Source organism: Panicum virgatum, chromosome 8K (genome assembly GCF_016808335.1).
Source record: "Panicum virgatum strain AP13 chromosome 8K, P.virgatum_v5, whole genome shotgun sequence".
Taxonomy (NCBI): domain Eukaryota; kingdom Viridiplantae; phylum Streptophyta; class Magnoliopsida; order Poales; family Poaceae; genus Panicum; species Panicum virgatum.
Genome location: NC_053143.1, coordinates 5,863,044 through 5,882,740, shown reverse-complemented (window position 1 = coordinate 5,882,740; position 19,697 = coordinate 5,863,044). Strand labels below are relative to the sequence as shown.

The 19,697-nt window shown below is 44.7% G+C and overlaps 4 protein-coding genes across 4 annotated transcripts; 3 read left to right on the top strand and 1 right to left on the bottom strand.

Moving 5' to 3' along the window:
* The first annotated feature begins 2,884 nt into the window (after positions 1–2,884).
* On the top strand, positions 2,885–6,972 carry LOC120645358 (zeamatin-like). The gene is made up of 2 exons (XM_039922155.1): positions 2,885–3,065; positions 6,237–6,972. Exons 1-2 carry the CDS (start codon positions 2,885–2,887, stop codon positions 6,620–6,622), a joined length of 567 nt encoding a protein of 188 aa, XP_039778089.1. The 3' UTR covers positions 6,623–6,972.
* A 1,900-nt stretch (positions 6,973–8,872) lies between these two features.
* LOC120643708 lies at positions 8,873–10,921 on the bottom strand. Its single transcript, XM_039920160.1, has 3 exons — positions 9,653–10,921; positions 9,454–9,572; positions 8,873–9,310 (listed from the first exon to the last, which is right to left on the bottom strand). Exons 1-3 carry the CDS (start codon positions 10,680–10,682, stop codon positions 8,888–8,890), a joined length of 1,572 nt encoding a protein of 523 aa, XP_039776094.1. The 5' UTR covers positions 10,683–10,921; the 3' UTR covers positions 8,873–8,887.
* A 1,990-nt stretch (positions 10,922–12,911) lies between these two features.
* LOC120643707 (serine carboxypeptidase-like 50) lies at positions 12,912–14,723 on the top strand. Its single transcript, XM_039920159.1, has one exon. It carries the CDS (start codon positions 13,118–13,120, stop codon positions 14,540–14,542), a length of 1,425 nt encoding a protein of 474 aa, XP_039776093.1. The 5' UTR covers positions 12,912–13,117; the 3' UTR covers positions 14,543–14,723.
* Positions 14,724–16,888: 2,165 nt separating this feature from the next.
* LOC120645357 lies at positions 16,889–18,843 on the top strand. The gene is made up of 3 exons (XM_039922154.1): positions 16,889–17,287; positions 17,816–18,164; positions 18,240–18,843. Exons 1-3 carry the CDS (start codon positions 16,889–16,891, stop codon positions 18,701–18,703), a joined length of 1,212 nt encoding a protein of 403 aa, XP_039778088.1. The 3' UTR covers positions 18,704–18,843.
* Positions 18,844–19,697: the final 854 nt, after the last annotated feature.

Sequence of the window (19,697 nt, the reverse complement as noted above, 5' to 3'; positions counted from 1 at the left end):
AGCTCAACGTGAGACCACCAAAAGTAAACATGCATCCCCATTTCTCCGCGACTACTCGACTACCCCAGGAGATGAGTTGAAGTCCTGTACTTTCGAAGCAAAACAGTACTAGGCTTACCGGTTTCGACTACCTCCTACTCCCGGCATGCGGTTAGTACAATTCAATTCCCGATCAGCACTGCCACAATGACCCTGTCCTACTGCCAAACCTAATACAATCATCCCCGCCCGGGCTCAGATCTCCATATCTATTTCAATCCATTTCTCAATACTAAAGTATAAAGATAATAATGTAACTCGCGAGTAACCGGCAATCAATTACTCGGCTTCTAAAGTTTCTTGTGTCTCGCGAGAGACACGAAGTCACCCGACTTCTACCGAATTTATTTAGCCTGACACCGCTATCGACCTAGACATACTAGTAAAAACTCAAGGAAACCTAGAGATCATGCAGCTAGGGTTCCAAACAAGTCCTAATACGTAATACACAAGTAATAGATAAAACATATACATAGTGGATCATAATTTAAAATAATAGGACATGCACCGGGGCTTGCCTGAGGGTAACACTAAGTTAGTGTTAATTTTAGTAAGGGCTTGGGCCCTTCCGACCATTGGGCCAGGTCTTTACGAATTCCTTCTAAATTCCTGCTTCGCTAGCTCTTGGGCTTCACGGCGATGCCTGTTCCACAGTCACGAGATCGCATGCACCAAAATCTACATGTGTGCATATGCATATGATATGAGAGAATGCATATATGAATTTCATATTTACAAAAATAACCCATAACCGAAGAGAATTGCTAATGATTCGGACAAACTACCCTAACCCTACCCGCTTAGCTGCCGCCACACCGGTCAAACCGGTCCATCAGACCGGTCCAAAATACCCCAAGCACACTACCGGTCAGACCGGTCCCTCCGAACTGTCAGACCGGTCCTAACCGAGCAATGTCCTAAGTATATATATTGCAAGCTACAGCTACTAGACTCTTTCTTTACTCAATCAACCTCGGGGTGAATTCCGAGAAGTAATACATAGGAAGTTAAAATAGTTAGACAACTCTAAGAGATTATTTAAAAGGATAACCTTAATTGATTAGGAAATATGCTAGTTTAGGAACAATTCATAATTAAGTACTAACTTTTCATATAAAAGCTAGTTCTTATTACTAAGAATATTTATTTAAGCCTACTCATGATGAACTTAACAATTAAAAAGCTACACACATGCATATGATATGAGTTGATGCAAATACGATTTTATAATTACAATTAACCCTCGACCGAGTACAACTACTAAGGATCTACTCCAATTGCTCTTGTCCACCCAAGAATACCCAAAAACCCAGAGTATCCGGACACCTACTCGGAGTATCCGGACTCCTAAGTCCGGAGTTTCCGGGCCTATACCCGGAGTTTCCCCCGGAGTATCCCAAACCCAGAGTATACGGGCTTATACCCGGAGTTTCGTCCGGAGTGTTCCAAAACCCGGAGTATCTGGGCTTATACCCGAAGTCTCCGGACCCGATAGCATTTTCGCCCCAAAAACTGAAATCTTGATTTTTGGCAAAACCAACCCACAAAATTTGAAACCCTCTTGAATCCTAGTTCAAGGATGCATAAGGAGATGATTGACTAGAGGAAACCACTCAAAACCTCCTAGAAACATAGATCGAGGCGGCACAAGTTGAATACCTAGGATGAGCTTTTCTTGAATGAAGAACTTGAAATCCAAAGCCACCCCGAGGAGGAGCACATGGGGAAAAGGGTTCTCCACGCCGATTGAAGCTTCCTTAGCCTTGGAATCAAGTTGAGATGGAGGATTTGCACTCTAGGGCACTAGAGAGAGAGGGAGCTCATGAGGGAGAGAGAGAGGGCTCATGTGGGAGTGAGTGAGAGGGAGGGAGTGCAAGGGAGGGGAGAGGAAGAGTGAGCTGTGAGGGAGAGAGAAAGAGTGAGATAGTTTTTTAATGGTTATGGGACCCAGATGACAAAAATTATATGAACTAGGAACTCCATGTCCAGAGTATCCGGGCCTACGGCCGGAGTATCTGGGCAGAGTGTTACAGTATAGAATGCAGTACCCGCAAAAAAAAAAGTATAGAACGCAGTGATTGCGTGTTCTTCAATGTGTAAAAGGAAGAGGTGCATATGCATCCATAGGTGCGGTGGTTTTACTTATTTTCTTTCTAACAGAAAAATTATTCTAACCTTGTGGCCCGACAGTGGATGAATGATTGAGCTGCCCTGATAAGTCTTCGCTGCGCAACGTCGTCTTATCCTAATCTGCAAGTGGCTGCTAATGGGAGATCGTAGTACGCCAACATTGGTGACGGAAGACGACGACCAAGGCAAATGGTAGGTTGGCCGGTCGTTGTTCGAGCACGGAGGAGCAAGGCTTTTCTTACAGATTTATTCAACAATCACCCACTAACCTTATCTTTTATGTATCCTCTCGTTGCTAGCTAGTTCTGTTCTTTTGGCGGCCTGACGCATGCATTTGGAAGGCAGATTGATGCATACCCTCTGCTTAGTTTTCCGGGCCTTCTTTTCGGTATGTAGGTATCATCCACAAACTGAGATGGCGACTTCTGAGTTTATTTTTATCAGTGCCCTGGTCACATGCTGCAAAAAATCTGGTAAGACATTTCGATTCCAAGTAAAGCTGGATATGGAGCCAGCTTGGTTCGTCTCGGCTCGTCTCGAGCTGGCTCGTTAAGATAACAAACTGGCTTCACTCGGCTTATTATCTTCACGAGTCCTAAATTAGGAATCGGCTCATTATCTTCACGATCTATGAATTGGACTCGGCTCAGCTCGTTTGCCAGCTCGAACTAGCCTGTGTTAGCTCGTGAGCCAGCTCATAAACATGGTAGCAGACATGGCCGTGGGACTGGGGGAGCAGGGGCTCGAGGCTGTAGGCGCGGACCGGAGCTTCGGGGCAATGCAGGTGAGGAAGGGGAGGGCAGGGACTCGGGGTGGTCGCTCGGCGCTGGCGGGGGTTGGGCGGGCGGCCGTCCGCTGCCGGCTAGGGGAGGGTGATCGTGCCCAGGCGGGCGGACGTAGGCACGTAGCGGCCATGCGGCCCGTGTGGCACCTGCGCCGGATGCTTGGTGGCAAGGAAACTAAAGAAAGCAAACCAAGCAGAGATTAACTGAAAACAGAGCGGCCTTTATTTTGCACAGTAAGTTGACAAATAGGTACCCCTCTGTATTGTAAAGAAAATTGTTTGGAACATCGACAATCTTAAAAAGAACTTTGATCACAATTTTTTTACTATAAAAATTGATAAAATTAGTTAATATATTTTTACGAAACTACATTTCAAAATAAATCTACTTATATTGCTTTTATATTTTCAAACTCAATCTAAAAAATTAATTATAGTCAAAGTGTAAAATATTTAATTTAAGACAAACTCAAAATAATTTTTTATGGTAAGGAGGGAGTATGCCACCACTTGTCTGACGAAGCAGGGCAAGCAATGCAGCTGAAGGACAAAAGGGTCTGTCACGACTTGTACAATTATCACTGTTCTCTGACAATGCACGGCAAGCAGCGTAAATGCATCAACTGCTAATGCAAATATAGAAAACATAGGGGGTCAAAACGCGCATATCCACAATTTTACGTCGCACTCTTGAGCTTTCCTTCTGTTCATGCCGCCTCCCATATATGGAGTACTAAACTTAAGCGCGGAAAAATCTTCCATGCATGGAGTACTAAATAAAATCTTTTTATAGATAACTGCAACTTTTCGAGACGAATCTAATGATCCAAATTTCACCATGATTGGCTATAGTGATGCTACAATAACTATCCTCCAATCATGCTGTCAGAAGCCTCATTAGATTTGTCTCGCGAATTAGTGCAGGGTTTGTGGAGTTAGTTTTATCAACTGCCTTTATTTAATAACCTAATAAACAGAGACAAGGCGATCCGCTGTCACCCATTTTGTTCAACATTGTTGTTGATATGTTAGCAATTCTAATAAACAGAACTAAGGATGAGGGGGTCAGGTTACGGGGATTGTTCCCCATCTCGTAGATGGTAGCTTGTCCATCTTGCAGTATGACGAGGACACCATCCTTTTCATAGACTATGATATAGCTAAAGCAACTAACATGAAAATGATTCTTTTTGCTTTTGAACAACTGTCAGGCCTAAAAATTAATTTTTACAAAAGTGATATTTTCTATTTTGGTCAAGCTAAAGAGATGGAACAACATTACTCGGTTCTATTTGGTTGTCAATCTGGGAAATATCCTTTTAGATACCTTGGCATTCCAATGCACTTTAGGAAGCTTAGTAATACCGACCGGCGAGTTGTAGAGGAGAAGTTTGAGAAAAAAAACTAAGTAGTTAGAAAGGGAAGCATATGTCAGTAGGATGACGGCTGGTTCTAATTAATTCAGTCTTAACTAGCCTAACAATGTTTATGTTATCTTTTTTGAAGTCCCGAAAGGGGTACTTGAAAAATTGGATTACTATCGTTCAGGGTTCTTTTGGCAATCTGACAATCATAGGAAGAAATATAGATTAGTCAAATGGAGTATCCTATGCCAACCAAAAGAACTTGGTGGTTTAGGCATTAAGAACCTTGACTTGCAAAGTGGGTGCCTGTTAAATAAGTGGCTTTATAAGCTTATCAACCAAGAGAGCATTTGGCAAAATTTATTTAGAAACAAGTACCTAAAGAACCAGACCATTGTTCAGGTGCAAAAGAAAGCGGGGGACTTTCACTTTTGGGTTCGGCTCGTGAAAGTAAAAGATACTTTTATAAACTTTGGAACCTTTCGATTAAATGATGGTAAACAAATAAAATTTTGGGAGGACAAGTGGATTGGAAATCACACCCTAAGCCAGCAATATCCAGCCCTGTATAATACCGTCAAAAGCATGAGTAGCTTCAGTTTTTGATAGAATACCTCTCAATATGTCTTTTAGAAGATCCTTGTCAGGACATACACTTACTTTATGGCATAATTTGGTTGCTCGCATTGGACATGTGCTCTTAAATAATAATAATAATAATAATAATAATAATAATAATAATAACAATAATAATAATAATAATGTATTCCATTGGAATTTGAACCAATCTGGTATGTTCACTATTAGCTCAATGTATAAGGTACTTATCTTAATGTATAAGGTACTTATTAGCAATGGCAACGTACAGTTCGACAAATATTTGTGGAAATTGAAAATGCCCCTAAAACTAAAAATATTTCTGTGGTACTTAAAACGAGGTGTTGTTCTTACTAAAGTCAATCTAGCAAGATATAATTGGAAGGGTAATAAACAGTGTTGCTTCTGTTCTAGTGACGAAACTATTCAACATATCTTTTTTGACTATCATATAGCTAAATTTCTTTGGAGAGCCGTACAATGTCTTTGATTTATCTCCGCCCCACAACATTACTCATATATGTGTGGTAATTGGCTTAGTGGGTCGGCATTAAGTTAAAAAGAAAACTGTTAATAGAAGCATCTGTTTTATGTTGGGCTATATGGCTCAGTAGGAATGATGTGGTGTTTGTCGAAGCTCCAAAAAAGTCTCCAAAAAAGTCTTATATGCAGGTACTTTATCGGGGCACCCACTGACTCAGATTCTAGGCACAACTACAGCGGGATGAAGCGGACAAGGAGGCAATACAGAACGCATGTCAACACTTGAAGGTTCTGGTCTTGCATTTCTTTGCTAGTCATGGATGGTGGGGTCTAGCTATAGGATTACCCCTCAATAATTGTCTTCATCGAACTTTTGTTGGTGTTGTCTTTTCTGTTTAGTCATGTGTGCGTGTTTGAATGAGACTACTTGCAAACTCTATTTTTTTCCGGCTGTAGCCTCTTCTGAGGTCAAAGCTGGGTACTTTTCCCATTATCTAAAAAAAGAGAGCTAGAAGTCCAACAGCGACATAAAAGCACAAAAGAGACGAAGTAGCAGCTGAGAATTCTTCATCCTCATCTTGCAGCGCAGGTTCGCGCGGGGGGTCTCTTATCTATCTTGTGGAAGATAGATAAGCCATCTATCTTTAAAGCTCATTTAGCCTAATTATCTTATATAAAATTCTGCAAGCATGTTCAACATTTTGATATGATTAATTCAATATTTTATTGAATCAGTTCAACATTTCACAATAAAAATATTGAAGCTGTACAAATGAAATGTTGGAATGGGAAGTATGAAATGTTGAAATGTTAAATTCTAAATGTTGAACGGTGACTAGAAAAACTTCTCCCTGGTATGAACACGCTGGCCGAGTTCGGGCTGAACCAGTTCCAAGGGCTGGACTTCATCGACATCTCCCTGGTGGACGGCTTCAACGTGCCCATGGACTTCCTGCCCGCCGGCGGCGGCTCCGGGTGCCCCAAGGGCAGGCCGCGGTGCCCCGCCGCACTGCAGGCCCCCGGCGGCTGCGACAACCCGTGCACCGTGTTCAAGACCGACGAGTACTGCTGCACCGGCTCGGCGGCCAACAGCTGCGGGCCGACGGACTACTCCAGGTTCTTCAAGGGGCTGTGCCCGGACGCCTACAGCTACCCCAAGGACGACGACACCAGCACCTACACTTGCCCCGGCGGCACCAATTACAACGTCGTCTTCTGCCCATGATTCCATGCATGAGCTCGGTCCAGCTGAACGTACGTAGTTGACCCACGAGACGTGAAAAAAATATAAACTAGCACAAATGAATAAGTTTATATATGAATAACTTGGAGTTGCAAGAACAATTGATACACCATGCATGCTCCACGTAGCATGACATATGGGATGTACACGCGAGTACGTCGGGCATTTCTATATGTATCCTTTCCATTGTTCTTGGATTGAAGGTTGACAACTGAATTTTGTGCAACTAGGCGTATGGCCCGCGCATTTGTGCGGCTAGTATTAAAAATTCAAAAATTTGCATATCGTTATATCCTTACTATTTTTTAAAGATTATACTATTTGTTACCATACATCACCTTGTTCATTTTTGTAAATTATGTCTTATTGTTGGTTAAAACAATTCAAATATGATCGACCTATAATAACAATTTGATTTGTTGAGTTTTAATAATATTATGCATATAATTATTCTTATTTTCTTTTTATTTTGATTGATTATTGTTAGCTTTAGTTTTTATTAATAGTATAGGTTTATAACTGATACAAAGCTAAATGGTATTTTATATTTAATTTTTATAATAGTATTGATGGGTGATTTTTAATTAGTTACATGGGTATTTTAGGCTAATTTTTATCATAATGGCAGTGGTGGGTAATTTTAATTAGGCACACGGGTATTTTAGGCTAATTTTTATCGTAATAGCAGTGGTGGGTAATTTTTATTTTTCTATTTTTTTATTAACGTGAGAATTTCTAGGACTTGAGAGCGAATGTGAAGGCTCCGTTTGTTAGCCAAATAATAAGATAATATATTATATCAGATATATTGCGTATGATATAAATAAAAAAGAAGCACAGAGGAATCAGAGCCATTTTCTACTGAAGAGTCAGAGCTGCGAAAACATGGCTTCTCAAGACTCTTTTCTCGCAAACTTATATAACGAAACTACTAGTGGAGCTGTTTTTTATAAATGCTTTTCAAAATATCTTTAGCTCCACAAAAGTTGCCAGAGCTGGAGCCCTACAAAACTGGCCCTAAATTTTGGTACTACCTCAATCGCAAAACTTGTCGGTTAGACCTTCAAAATGTCAACATGTAGTTTATATGTCTGGATTCGTGTTAAACAATACTTGAAACAGGCTAGGAGAAACTAGCTTTTTTGGAACCAAAAAAAGGAGAAAACCAGCTGATAATTTCAATTTATATTAGGTAGGAGAAAGTAGCTAACAACTAATTAATTTTTACTAGGACAAAAGAAGAGGCTAATAAGGATGTCTATTTTATGGATTTTTTCTAATAAAAAACAGTTACATGTCGCGCGTGCCTCTATGCTAGCAACTGAGAGAGGGGTGAAAGGGTGAGTGAGAGTGAAAAGAGAGGAAACGGGGGATGGAGAGGACAATGGAGAAAAGAAGATGGATAAATATAAGTATGTGTGGGGCATTTCTATATGTATCCTTTCCATTGTTCTTGTATTGAAGGTTGACAACTGAATTTTGTGCAATTACATCAGATACATTGCGTACGATATAAATAAAACCTGTACGTGTTTCTACTTTCTAGCTAGGTGTGCTTCGAACCATTTTCAAACTCGGCTTGCTTGCAAGATGAAGCAAGGGAAGCTTCTAATAATAATCGTGTCTTTGATCCCCTTGCCTTCTCATTAATTTCCCCTGATCTTCCATTCCAAGCAGGGAGGGAGGGTTGTACGCAGAAGACCTCGATCTCGCGGTGACGGGGTTGATCAGGTGCATGGAGCAATTAATATATATTTATATTTTATAGTCAAATATAAAAGGCACCACTAATTTATAACATAACATACTAAGGATCTATTGGTTGCCGGCTCAGTCTCTCAGAGGCAATGTTTAAAATAACCGGATATTGTGTTTATCGGCAAGGTTTTCCAGCAGCTATAAAGGATATAGCTGGATATATCGGCCAGCTAAATGATTTAGCGGTTTTCAGTAAACACTAAACTCACGCCATGAATCAGTGATGTATACATAATTACATATGCTAATAAACAAGGGATTAGGATCATGAATATGGCATACCTTCATACAGAGTTTCCAAGCAAACACAATGTTCAGTAGTGCAATAGCATAGATGAGACGAAACTAAAAGTTCTAGTGTTCAAATAAGTTCAGCACAGCAGTAGTTGCAATGCATTCAGCATTCAGCCAATGCCTCACAGGCACAAACATTGAGATGCAAAATAAAATGGCAAACCATGAAGGCATAAACTGGTAATGTGTCTACTTCTACTCATCATCTCCAGGAGCCGAATCAGAAGATTCAATCTGCATGGAATCATCAGAATCTGAAGATGAAGTAGAGACTGTAGGCTCTAAATTTCCAGATATAATAGAATGAAGGCTCCTGAGTTTCTTTTTTCTTGGCTGCCTAGACCTCTTTCTTTTAGTTAGTACTTGTGCCTGGGCCATTGATGGTTCTTGTGATGCTCCATCTTGTGCAGCATCATGCTCCTCCTCTTGATCTGCATTTGTTGGAGCAACCCCAGTAATGAACTCATTGAGCTCATCCTCGAGAACATCATTGAACTCCCTCTCTATTGGATCTTTCCTCTTGTTCTCCCCCTTCTCTCTTATTTTAGAATTAAATTTGACAAGGACAAGGTCCCTCATTCTGTCATGAAGTAATTTGTTTCGCCTCTTTGTGTGAACCTGTGTAGGCGCCAAAAATGAAATATTGATCACAAATCTATGAATGGACAACTAAACAGAAATAAATGATGATTGAATGAAATCCAAGTGCGAACAAGTGAACACAAAAGAGAGATTGCTTACAATTCATATATTTTTCTTACCTGCTCAAATACTGACCAGTTCCTCTCACAAGCTGAGGAGCTGCAAGTAAGATTCAGAATTCTTGCCGCTAATAACCTTAGATTTGGGGTGGTTGATCCATAATTCATCCACCATTTTGCTGCATGAACATGAAGAGTTAAATAATTTAAATGTAAAGAGTTAAAACAACAAACAGATTTAGTACGGTCCATGCTTTACCTGGATTGAAGGCCTTGTTTCTCCTCTGTCTGACTGCAATGTCCTGTCCAAATGCTCCCTGCTGCTCCTGGTATGCATTGAGCTCTTCAATTATGCTATCTTGAGTTTTTTCATCAGCAACCATCTTAGTAATGCAAGCAATTACAGCTGCTCTAAATGAACCATCAAGCTCAATGTTTGACTTGTTTGGGTAATAATAGTAGGGATTTAAATAGTACCCAGCCAAGTGCAAAGGAGTCTTAAGCTTGCTGTCCCACCTTTTGTCAATTATCTCCCAAGCAACCATGAATCTACTTTCATTATTGTCAAACCTCGTAGCAATTTCTTTCTTAGCCTCAAGCATATATCCATGGAAGAAACCCATAGCAGGTACATCACTATCCATTCTCCTAAGCACATTGGCCAATGGCTCAAAGAAATTAACAGCCATGTCAACATTTTTCCAAAATCCTTCAGATTTCACAATTTTGTCAGCTTTCTTCCCCTTTGCCTTCTTCAAGTAACCCAACTCATTGAGCTGATCTGATCTAAATAGTCTTGCTATATCTTTCTTGTTGTCTTGCAAACTTTTCAGATTCAAATAAGCAGTGGCGAATCGAGTAACCCCAGAGCGAACCAAGTCTTTGCCCAGATATTCCCTCATTAAATCCAACACCCGTGTATGAGCATACAGGAATGTGGTCACTTGTTTTGCACTAGAAATTGTTTCTTCAACAGGTTTGAGCTTCCCAAGGTCTTCTAGCATGAGATCTAGGCAATGAGCAGTACATCCATTCCAAAAAATGGAGGGCCTTTTTGCTGCCAATAGGCTTGCTGCTGCTGTATTGACACTTGCATTGTCAGTTACCACCTGCACAACATTTTCCTCCCCTAACTCTTGGATGCATTTGTCCACAAGATCAAAGATATATTTGCCATTTTTCTTTACAGCCGAGCAGTCCACAGAATCCAAGAAACAGACACCATGTGCACTGTGCACAACTAGGTTCATTACTCCCCTTCCCTTCCTATCTGTCCATGCATCTGTCATCAAGGAACAACCACTGATCTGCCATGTTTCTTGGTGGTCCTTAAATTTATCCAGCACCTTTTTTTTTGGCTTTCTTCAAGAATGGAACACTCATCTCATAGGCACTAGGACCTCTCAAACCTCTGCCAAAAGCTCCAATTGCCTCAAGCATATGGGCAAAACTAGGAAGGGTTACTGTGTTGTGTGCAGTGCCAGCTTCATAAAAAAATTGGCATATGTACTCACAAGCTCTATCTCTCCTCTCTTCTCTTTTCTGGGTTGATAATTTTGTTTGAACTTTCTGGCTCATGCTGAATCCTCTTTTGTTCTTCTGGAAAGACTCTTCAATGGACTCGGGCTTGTAGAACTTGTCAATTGTGGTACCACTTGTTGGGGGTCTACAACTGCTGCCACTTCCTCTTGTTTGCTTCAGCACAATAACTTCATTCCCATTGTCACTATCTTTTTCACTAGACTTGTCACCATCTGATTTATCCAAATCAATCTCATCCCTTTCCCTCTGTTTTTCCTTCTTTTTCTCTTCCTTTTGACATGTCTTCTTTGTAAGCAAGGCCACCATCTCTTCCTTAACAGCATCTGTAGCTTTCTTGCATGGCCTAACATTGAAGCCTCTAATCTTAGCAAGATGGTACTTAACTCTAATAATTCCACCATGGATCAACTTGTTACAATACTTGCACTGTATGGCATTCTTCTTATTTAAATCTGGGCAAAAACAATGCTCCCATGTAGGGTCATCTGACTTGATAGCACCTGCTGCTGTTTGTGTTACCGAAGCTGAGGCAGCACTTGATTGGTTACCTATTGGAAAGAGGGTCCAAAGTACAGCACAATAATCAGCTAGGTTCAAGCTTAGCTCTGTTCTATGTACTCAGTAAGCGAAATTCATGTTCAATATTTACTGGACCAAATGAGTAGTGACAGCCGACATATCTACTTCTAAATCCATGTATTTATGTCTAAGGCCTACATATTTGGCAGTGAAATAGGCAAAATCTCAACAAAGAAGAACAAAAGAAGAGAAAATAACTTGCCTGCTACTTGATTTGGCTGGAATTGAGACGTGGCTTTCAAGCTTCAAGTGCTAGACTGCTAGGTCGTCGAGGTCGCCGTCAAGCAGGTGGAGGGAGTCGTGGAGTACTTGCCAGTTGCTGCTGCAGCAGCTGGCCTACTGGAGGAAGAGGCGGAGAGTACAAGATCCACTGCCGCACTGCTTGCCACTGGTCTACTCGAGGGAGAGGAGCAGAGGACGCCAAGAACAGGGCGTCGGCGCGGTCGCCGCCGCTGCCATTTCTCTCGGAGACTTGGAGTAGAAGAGGGGATAGGGTTTCTAGAAGAGACTGCGGTTCCTGGTTTATATATGTGTCGTTGTAGTCTGCCTGTTGGGCCTCCCAATTTCGGCCCAGGAGGAGAAACAAAGCTGAGTTTAGCGCTATTGGCAGTGTTATTTGGCCAATTTATCGGGCTAATAGCGTCGTTTAGCGCTAAATGGGGAATATCTTATCCCCAGCCCTTCCCAGCAGCTATATCCGGATATATCGGTGGATATAGCCGGTTATTTTAAACCTTGCTTAGAGGTACTCATAAGAATAGGATTGGGTGTGTGTATGCACAGAGGAATCAGAGCCATTTTTTACTGAAGAGTCAGAGCTGCGAAAACATGGCTTCTCAAGACTCTTTTCTCAAGACTCTTTTCTCGCCAATGCCGAGGCGGAGCAGGCCAATGCCGTCCTCCGTCCTGCGCGTCCTGCCCACGCGCGACGCACGTCGGTGCAGGCCAGACCTTTCCCTGCAGGGCCATAGAGCGGACCACAGCGCCTCGCCCAGAGCGCGGCTAGCTGACGGCACCACAACGCGCCGTTTCACACCCCTGCACACGACCATCGGGCGACTCGCCACGACCATGGATTCAGAATCGGACGGAGTGGACCCCTTTCTAGCCTACGTGGACCAAAGTTTTAAATCTCCCGCTATAGCTTCCGCTATAGACCGTTATAGCTGTTTATGCATGATGCCGCTATTTGAACTCACGTGTAATTTAGCTGCTATAGCCTCATTTAGCCCGCTATTAGTTGTTTTCAGAGTCCGGCCGCTAAACCTCTCAGCCCGCTATTTAAAACCTTGACGTGGGCTCCGCTAATGGCCTCGGAGCCTTGCGTCTCTCTTGAGGAGAAATGACAAGGGCTTTGACTACCGGCCGTCGTCTTCCCCTCCCGGCCGGCCCACACGCGGTTTCGTTTTCTGCTTATGAAGGGCCACTCCACTATCTGACTTGTATACACGAGCAGTGGTCGTGGATGATGCCGAGTGCCAAGAAAGTTCATCGTCTCCGGCTTTTCTTTACTTCGTCGGCTTCAGAGGATTTTCAGCCAACTGACAACATATTTATGGCCCTCTAGCTAGTCTAATCTGGTGGTGCAACACAAGCAAGCGCCATGGCAGCAGCAGCACCAGCACCAGCTCGTCCTCTCCCGTTCTCCCTCCTCCTCGTCACTGTCCTCACCGCCACCGCCGCCGTCTCAGGCTCAGTCTCACCAGCCACCGCGGCGGCGGCGTTCGTGTTCCCCAAAGAAGCTCTCCCGACCAAGTCCGGGTACCTCCCGATCCCCTCCTCCGAGAACGCCTCCCTCTACTTCGCCTTCTACGAGGCGACCGCCCCGGTGACCCCGCGGGCGTCCACGCCGCTGCTCGTCTGGCTGGAGGGCGGCCCCGGCACGCCCTCCATGGCCATCAACCTCTTCATGCTCGGCCCCTACACCTTCCCCACCAACGGCTCCGCCGCCGCCGCAGGCCTTTCGCCCAACCCCTTCGCGTGGAACCGCCGCGTCGGGGTCATCTTCCTCGACAGCCCGCTCGGCACGGGCTACAGCGCGGCGCCGTCGCCGTCGGCGATCCCCACCACCGAGCCCGTCATCGCCGAGCACATCCTCGCGGCCCTCCAGTCCTTCCTCTCCACCCAGCAGCCAGAGCCGGAGTTCCGCGCCCGCCCGCTCTTCCTCGCCGGCGAGAGCTACTCCGGCAAGACCGTCCCCGCTGCCGGCGCGCTCATCCTCGCCGCGAACCGGGACCTGCCGGAGGACCGGAGGATCAACCTCCGCGGCGTGGCCGTCGGCAACGGCCTCGTGCACCCCGTCGCGCAGGTGGCCACGCACGCCGCCGCCGCCTACTCCACGGGCCTCATCAACGCGCGGCAGCGGCGCGAGGTCGAGGCCCTGCAGGCGGACGCGGTGCGGCTCACGCGCGCGGCGCGGTGGCGGGAGGCGACGGACGCGCGGGAGCGGGTGCTCGCGGCGCTGTACAACGCCACGGGGTTCGCCTCGCTCTTCGACGTGGCGGACACGGGCACGGGCAGCGCGTTGGCGGCCGTGGCCGTCGCGGCCGCGAAGCTCTTCAACGACGCCGGGGTGAGGAAGGCGCTGGGTGCCGGAGCCGCCCAGCGGGGCGCGCCACTGTGGCAGCTGGCCAGCCCGGCGGTGGCGGACGCGCTGCACGACGACGTGATGAAGAGCGCCAAGCCGGACGTGGAGGCGCTGCTGAGGGCGGGCGGCACGCGCGTCCTCCTCTACGAGGGCGTCCGCGACCTGGAGATCGGGCCGGTCACCACCGAGGCGTGGCTGCCGGAGCTGGAGTGGGACGGGCTCCCGGCGTTCCAGAACGCCGCCCGCGCCGTGTGGAGGAGGAGCGACGGCAGCAGGCGAGGGGAGCTCGCCGGGTACGTGCAGAAGCATGGCGCGCTCGTGCACGTCACCGTGTTCGGGGCGGGGCACGTGGTGCCGTTGGCGCAGCCGCAGCCCGCGCAGGAGATGATCGAGGACTGGGTGTTCGACAAGGGCCTCTTCGGCGGTGCCGCGGCGGTGTAAGGCCAGGCGATGTGTACGTTGATCTTATAATTTTCAGTACTTGTAACGTGGATCTTATAATTTTCAGTGTGTAATAATAATAACAATTAATAATAATAATATTGTTGTTATTATTATTATACAAAGCTCGTTGAGTATATTATAAATAAATAAGAAAATAAAATAGAATTTATCACCGTAATCATCCATTTAGTTGTGCTATCTAATCTTCTGCAACATACTTAGATTTATGAACTATGGTTTATGAATGATGGAGCTGAATACGCATCATATGTTACCTGCTTATCTACATGATTGCTCTATAATAGGTGCCAGACCTCATTGATGAATAATGTACTTAACCTGTACTAAGGTACCCCTGCAAGCTAGCCAAAGCAACAAAAAGCTTGCATGTCCTACGAGTCGGGTACTAACCCATAGTGAGATAAGTCTTGCAAGTATCTTGTATATTAATGGTTTGTTGTTAACTAACCCATGATTGTTGTTTGGCAATGATTATATCAGCGTGAACGACAGTGCTCTTTGATACTTCGACATTATCAACAAATCTGACCCCTATAAGAATGGCTATATTATTTCTGCTGTAGCTATCTTATAAATTTTGTTTGTAACTTAAACCATGTGATACTTTATGTTGCCTCGTGATGTTGTAATAATTTAGCCAATTTCATGTGTATTTCGTTCCAAAAATAGTGAAACCAGGGTCCCATGAGGATGCCACCAAATGATTACCATGTGTTAATCTATTTCATTTATGAGCCATAACTAACTTTGGAATGATGGAGATCACACTTGAGCTAGGTAAATTCAAATAGTTCCGCCATAGTTGTGACCTTCATTAAGGTGTTGTCGTAGAGATCCATTTTCATGGTCTGTCACATCTTGGGTTTATCCTCGCTCTAGTTGTGGTTAGTGGTTTGGTTGTGGATCTCTTGTAGTTATCCTTTTTCTGCTCTCAAGTTGTTCAGGCGTGTTGCTAGTTGGGGTCATATCAGCCAAGTTAGTTTGGTGTAACTATTTTGCTGGGTTGTTTTGACAACCAAGTTAATTGATTTTAATTCTTGGCTATGCTAATTGCCACAATTTGCTTCTTTTTATATAGATTTTAAAAATGTCTCCTTTGTATAATTTAAGGGCGTTACTATTTCTATTGGAGGCTCTATAGGGAAGGATAAGTCCTAATAATTGCACCCAGGAATGTGTGATGAAGCACAGATTTATGATCGATGACCTATAAAGCCCAAACAGAATTCCGATAGCATAACTTTTGTTGATCTCTAGCGCAACGGAGGACAAAAGGGTCTGCCACTACAAGCTTGTTACAAATCTATGGCTCCTCAAAAATCCTGGACCACGTCGGCGGCAGTGCGCACGGCTGGCCCTGCGTGACCCAGAAGCCCAGCCCCCCCGGAGCGCCGCCTCGGGGTCGGGGACCTCATCCTCCGTAGTCTGGCTCAAGGACGGCTTCAACTTCGTCGTGTGGTCGGCCGCGTCCGCCAACGACGAGCACGGCGGGAAGCACGTCTTCGTGCTGAACGTGGTCCGCCACCCATTCTGCCGTGCAATCTCCGTCATCTGCATCCGCCCTCGTCCCGCCGCCGCCGCCGCCGCCCCAAGGAAATCAAATGTGAGCTCGATTACCTACAAGCGCACGAGCGCGACGAGAGTGGATCATTGGTCAGACATGTAAAGACAACGGAGTTCAAGGTGGCGTGCTCGGATCTCTCCGATGATGGCCTGCTCGATCCCAACGAGAGCTCTCAGCTCATCGTGCCCAGGTACGTCCACAGAGACGGGGTCCATATGCCAGTCCATGTCAGGTTTGCTACAGCCTTGCTAACTAGCGGTCGTCCGTGAGAACCAAAACTAATGGCCAGTCAGACAATTCTTAAACTCCGTCGTCGGGAGGAGCCGCCTCTATCGTGCAATGGAAAAAAGAGCACCAATCAGCCAGCTGCCCAGTACATGTAATGTACCGCGCGCATGCAGGCTTCTTTATTTGTAGTCACCTTGCAGTTTTGTCCATCACATTTTCTCTTCCAGTAAGTTGTGTCGTTGTGTTTCTCGTAGTGCTGCTTTTTTCCCTTTTAGCTGTCACACGGCAGAGGTACATTGCGCATTCTCTTTTAGCGCGTCAGGTGAGCGTCCCAATTTTCTTTTAGCACGCTGCTTGTGAAGGACTTGTACAATCTTTATTTATATTTTAATAAAAATATGAGTCAAAGCTATGTTTTTAAGTTGAAGGATCCGGATGACACATATAGGGACAGGGGCGGTCCCAGCAGTGAAAACGAGTAGTGGCTTGCTTTAAGATATACTCCGTACAAAGGTACAGTAAGGATCCGGATGCGCTTGGCCCGCAAAAAAATCCTGGTGGACAAAGCGGTGCACCTGCTACAATACCGCGGTCCACTGCAGTTGTCACCTGCTAGGCCCGCTCAAGCCTGCAGGACCTGCTCGACCCTGCTCCTGGTGAGCGCCGCCGCTCACGAGGGCAACTCGCAGCGCCGCCCCCACGGCGCATCTCGCAGCGCCGCCGTGTCTGCTGCTCCGCCCGTCTCACACAGCGAAGAATCACAAAGCGTTGATTCGCCGTCCGCAGACGTCGTCGGCGATTCGACCGCCAGGGCGAGCGCTGCCAGTAGGCCGCATCTGGCGAGCACCACCAGCAGGCCGCATCTGGCGAGCCCGCGCCTCGCCGCTGCCGGCAACACTCCGACCGGCGTGCCTCTTTCTGCTCCTCCGGTGAGTACCAACCCCTGCCTCCCAAAATGGTGTTCTCGTTGAACTCAAGAGAATCCGTGGATCTGCTATACTAGAGCTTGGATCTGCTACACTACGGCAGCAGCACATCTCCCTCATCTTCAATCATCACACACACCAGCCGCGACGAGCAAAGCAAGCGTCCATCCATCAGGCAGATCGATCTGTCTGCTACTATAGCAACAATGGTAGCTATAGTACCAGCATATCATTCAGAGGAGCAATCACGTATAAAATCTTCTTCTCCACCAAACATGCTTGTCAAGTCAAATTATGAAACCTATCCATAAAAAGAGTAGGAAAAAAGTCTTTCATGAAGACAATATTCAAAAAGGGAACTTATTTTTTTTTATGCATTCAGAATTACCGTGCTGCAACCTATGTGCGTTCTTTAGTATCTGCTCGTAGATAGATAACCTATGCGTAGATTATGTTCTTTACCTTGTAATGCCTGCTGCATTTATGTGCTATTCTAAATGGCTAATTGATTCTCTGCCTCTTTTATTCTAGGAAGCCAGAGCCTGTTTAGGCAGCTCATCTATGGCCAACTCTTCAGCAACAAAGCGTAAGAGGCCTTCAGAAGTGAGACCAAAAAAAAAACAATCTGCTACGAAGCGTTTCAAGCCTCCAATGGTGGGCAGCAAGCAACTAAGATCTCCTGTGGTGACAAGGTCACCTGTGGTTACAAGGTCGCCAATGATGAGATTGCTAGTATCTCCTGTGGTTATTGGGGTAAGGGGGTCTCCGACATTGACTGCTACATCTCCTAGCACAAAAGGGGGGTCGATATCTCCTGCCACATCGTCATCACCACACATAGAAGAAGAAACATATGCAGCAGATCCAATACATGATGAAGGTAATTACAATCTATAATCCAATCTGTATGTTATGTTTAGAGTAAATTATATTAATTATAAGTGTTCAATTTCAGCACCAAGTAAGGTACGCAAGCTTAGATCTTCTATCTGGAAAGATATGGATCCTATCTATGAAGGTGGAAAAGTTGTAAAAAGCCGCTGCAAGCATTGCTATGAGGTATTTTCTGCTGCACGTAACTCTGGGACTAGTCATATGCATAGACATGTGAGTGTGTGTGAGGAGAGGCTTAAGATGGTTCAAGTGTTAGATAAACTACAATCCTCGGTTTTGCCAACAGAGTCAGCTGTTCTAACCAGTAACCAACTGAAATTTGATCGCTACATCACTCGTTGTGAACTTGTTAGGCTGATAGTACTTCATGAGCTTCCTTTTTCGTTTGTTGAATATGATGGATTTCGTACATATTCAGCTAGCCTTAACCCACTTGCCGAGAAAGTTTCTAGGACAACAATTACAGATAATTGCTTAGAAGCATACAAAAACCAAAGGAAGATATTGAGAGACATTTGGGGGTAGCCAATGTAGATTCTCATTAACAGCAGATATTTGGACATCTAATCAGAAGAAAGGATATATTTGTATTACATGCCATTATATTGATACTGAATGGAAGATTCACAAGAAGATAATCAGATTTTGTGTGACAGAAACACTGCATGATGATGCAGTGTTGAGAACTATTCGGAACTATAATATTGAGGACAAGCTTTTTAGCATTACATTAGACAATGCGGGTGTTAAAAAGTCGATGATAGAGCTCCTTCAACCAAATATGCTGACAAGGGGTCTGCTTCTTTGCGATGGCGATTTGTTTCATGTACGGTGTGCTTGTCATGTATTTAATATCATTGTCAAGTATGGTCTTCTAAAAATTGATGATGTGATAAAAAATATAAGAGAGAGCAGCAAGTACATCAGAGCTTCTCCATCAAGAAAGGAAAAGTTTGAGGATATAATTGGAGAGTTGGGTATACTTTGCCGAAGCCGTCCTTCACTTGATGTAGCGACACATTGGAATTCCACGTGTGATATGATAGAGTCAGTCTTGCCATTTAAAGATGCTTTCTATGAGTTAGGACATCAAGACCCTAACTACTTGCACTGTCCTACACATGAAGAGTGGGAAAAAGCTGAAGTGGTATGCAATTTATTGAAGGTATTCAAGAAAGCTACTGAACTTGTATCTGGTTCAAAGTACCCGACCTCCAATCTTTATTTTCATGAAATTTGGAGTATAAGGCAAGTGTTGGCGAGGGAAGAAACAAGTGCAAACCCTACCATTGCAGCCATGGTTCGAGAAATGAAAACCAAATTTGAGAAGTATTGGATAATATCATACTTGACAAACTGCATACCGGTTATCCTTGATCCTCGCTTCAAGTTTGGCTTTATTGAATTCCGTTTGAAACAAGTGTATGGAAACCATGCAAGTATTCATATAGACAAAGTAGATAAAGCCATCCGAAGTTTATTTAGTGGATATTCGTCTCATATAGGGCATACCTTCAGT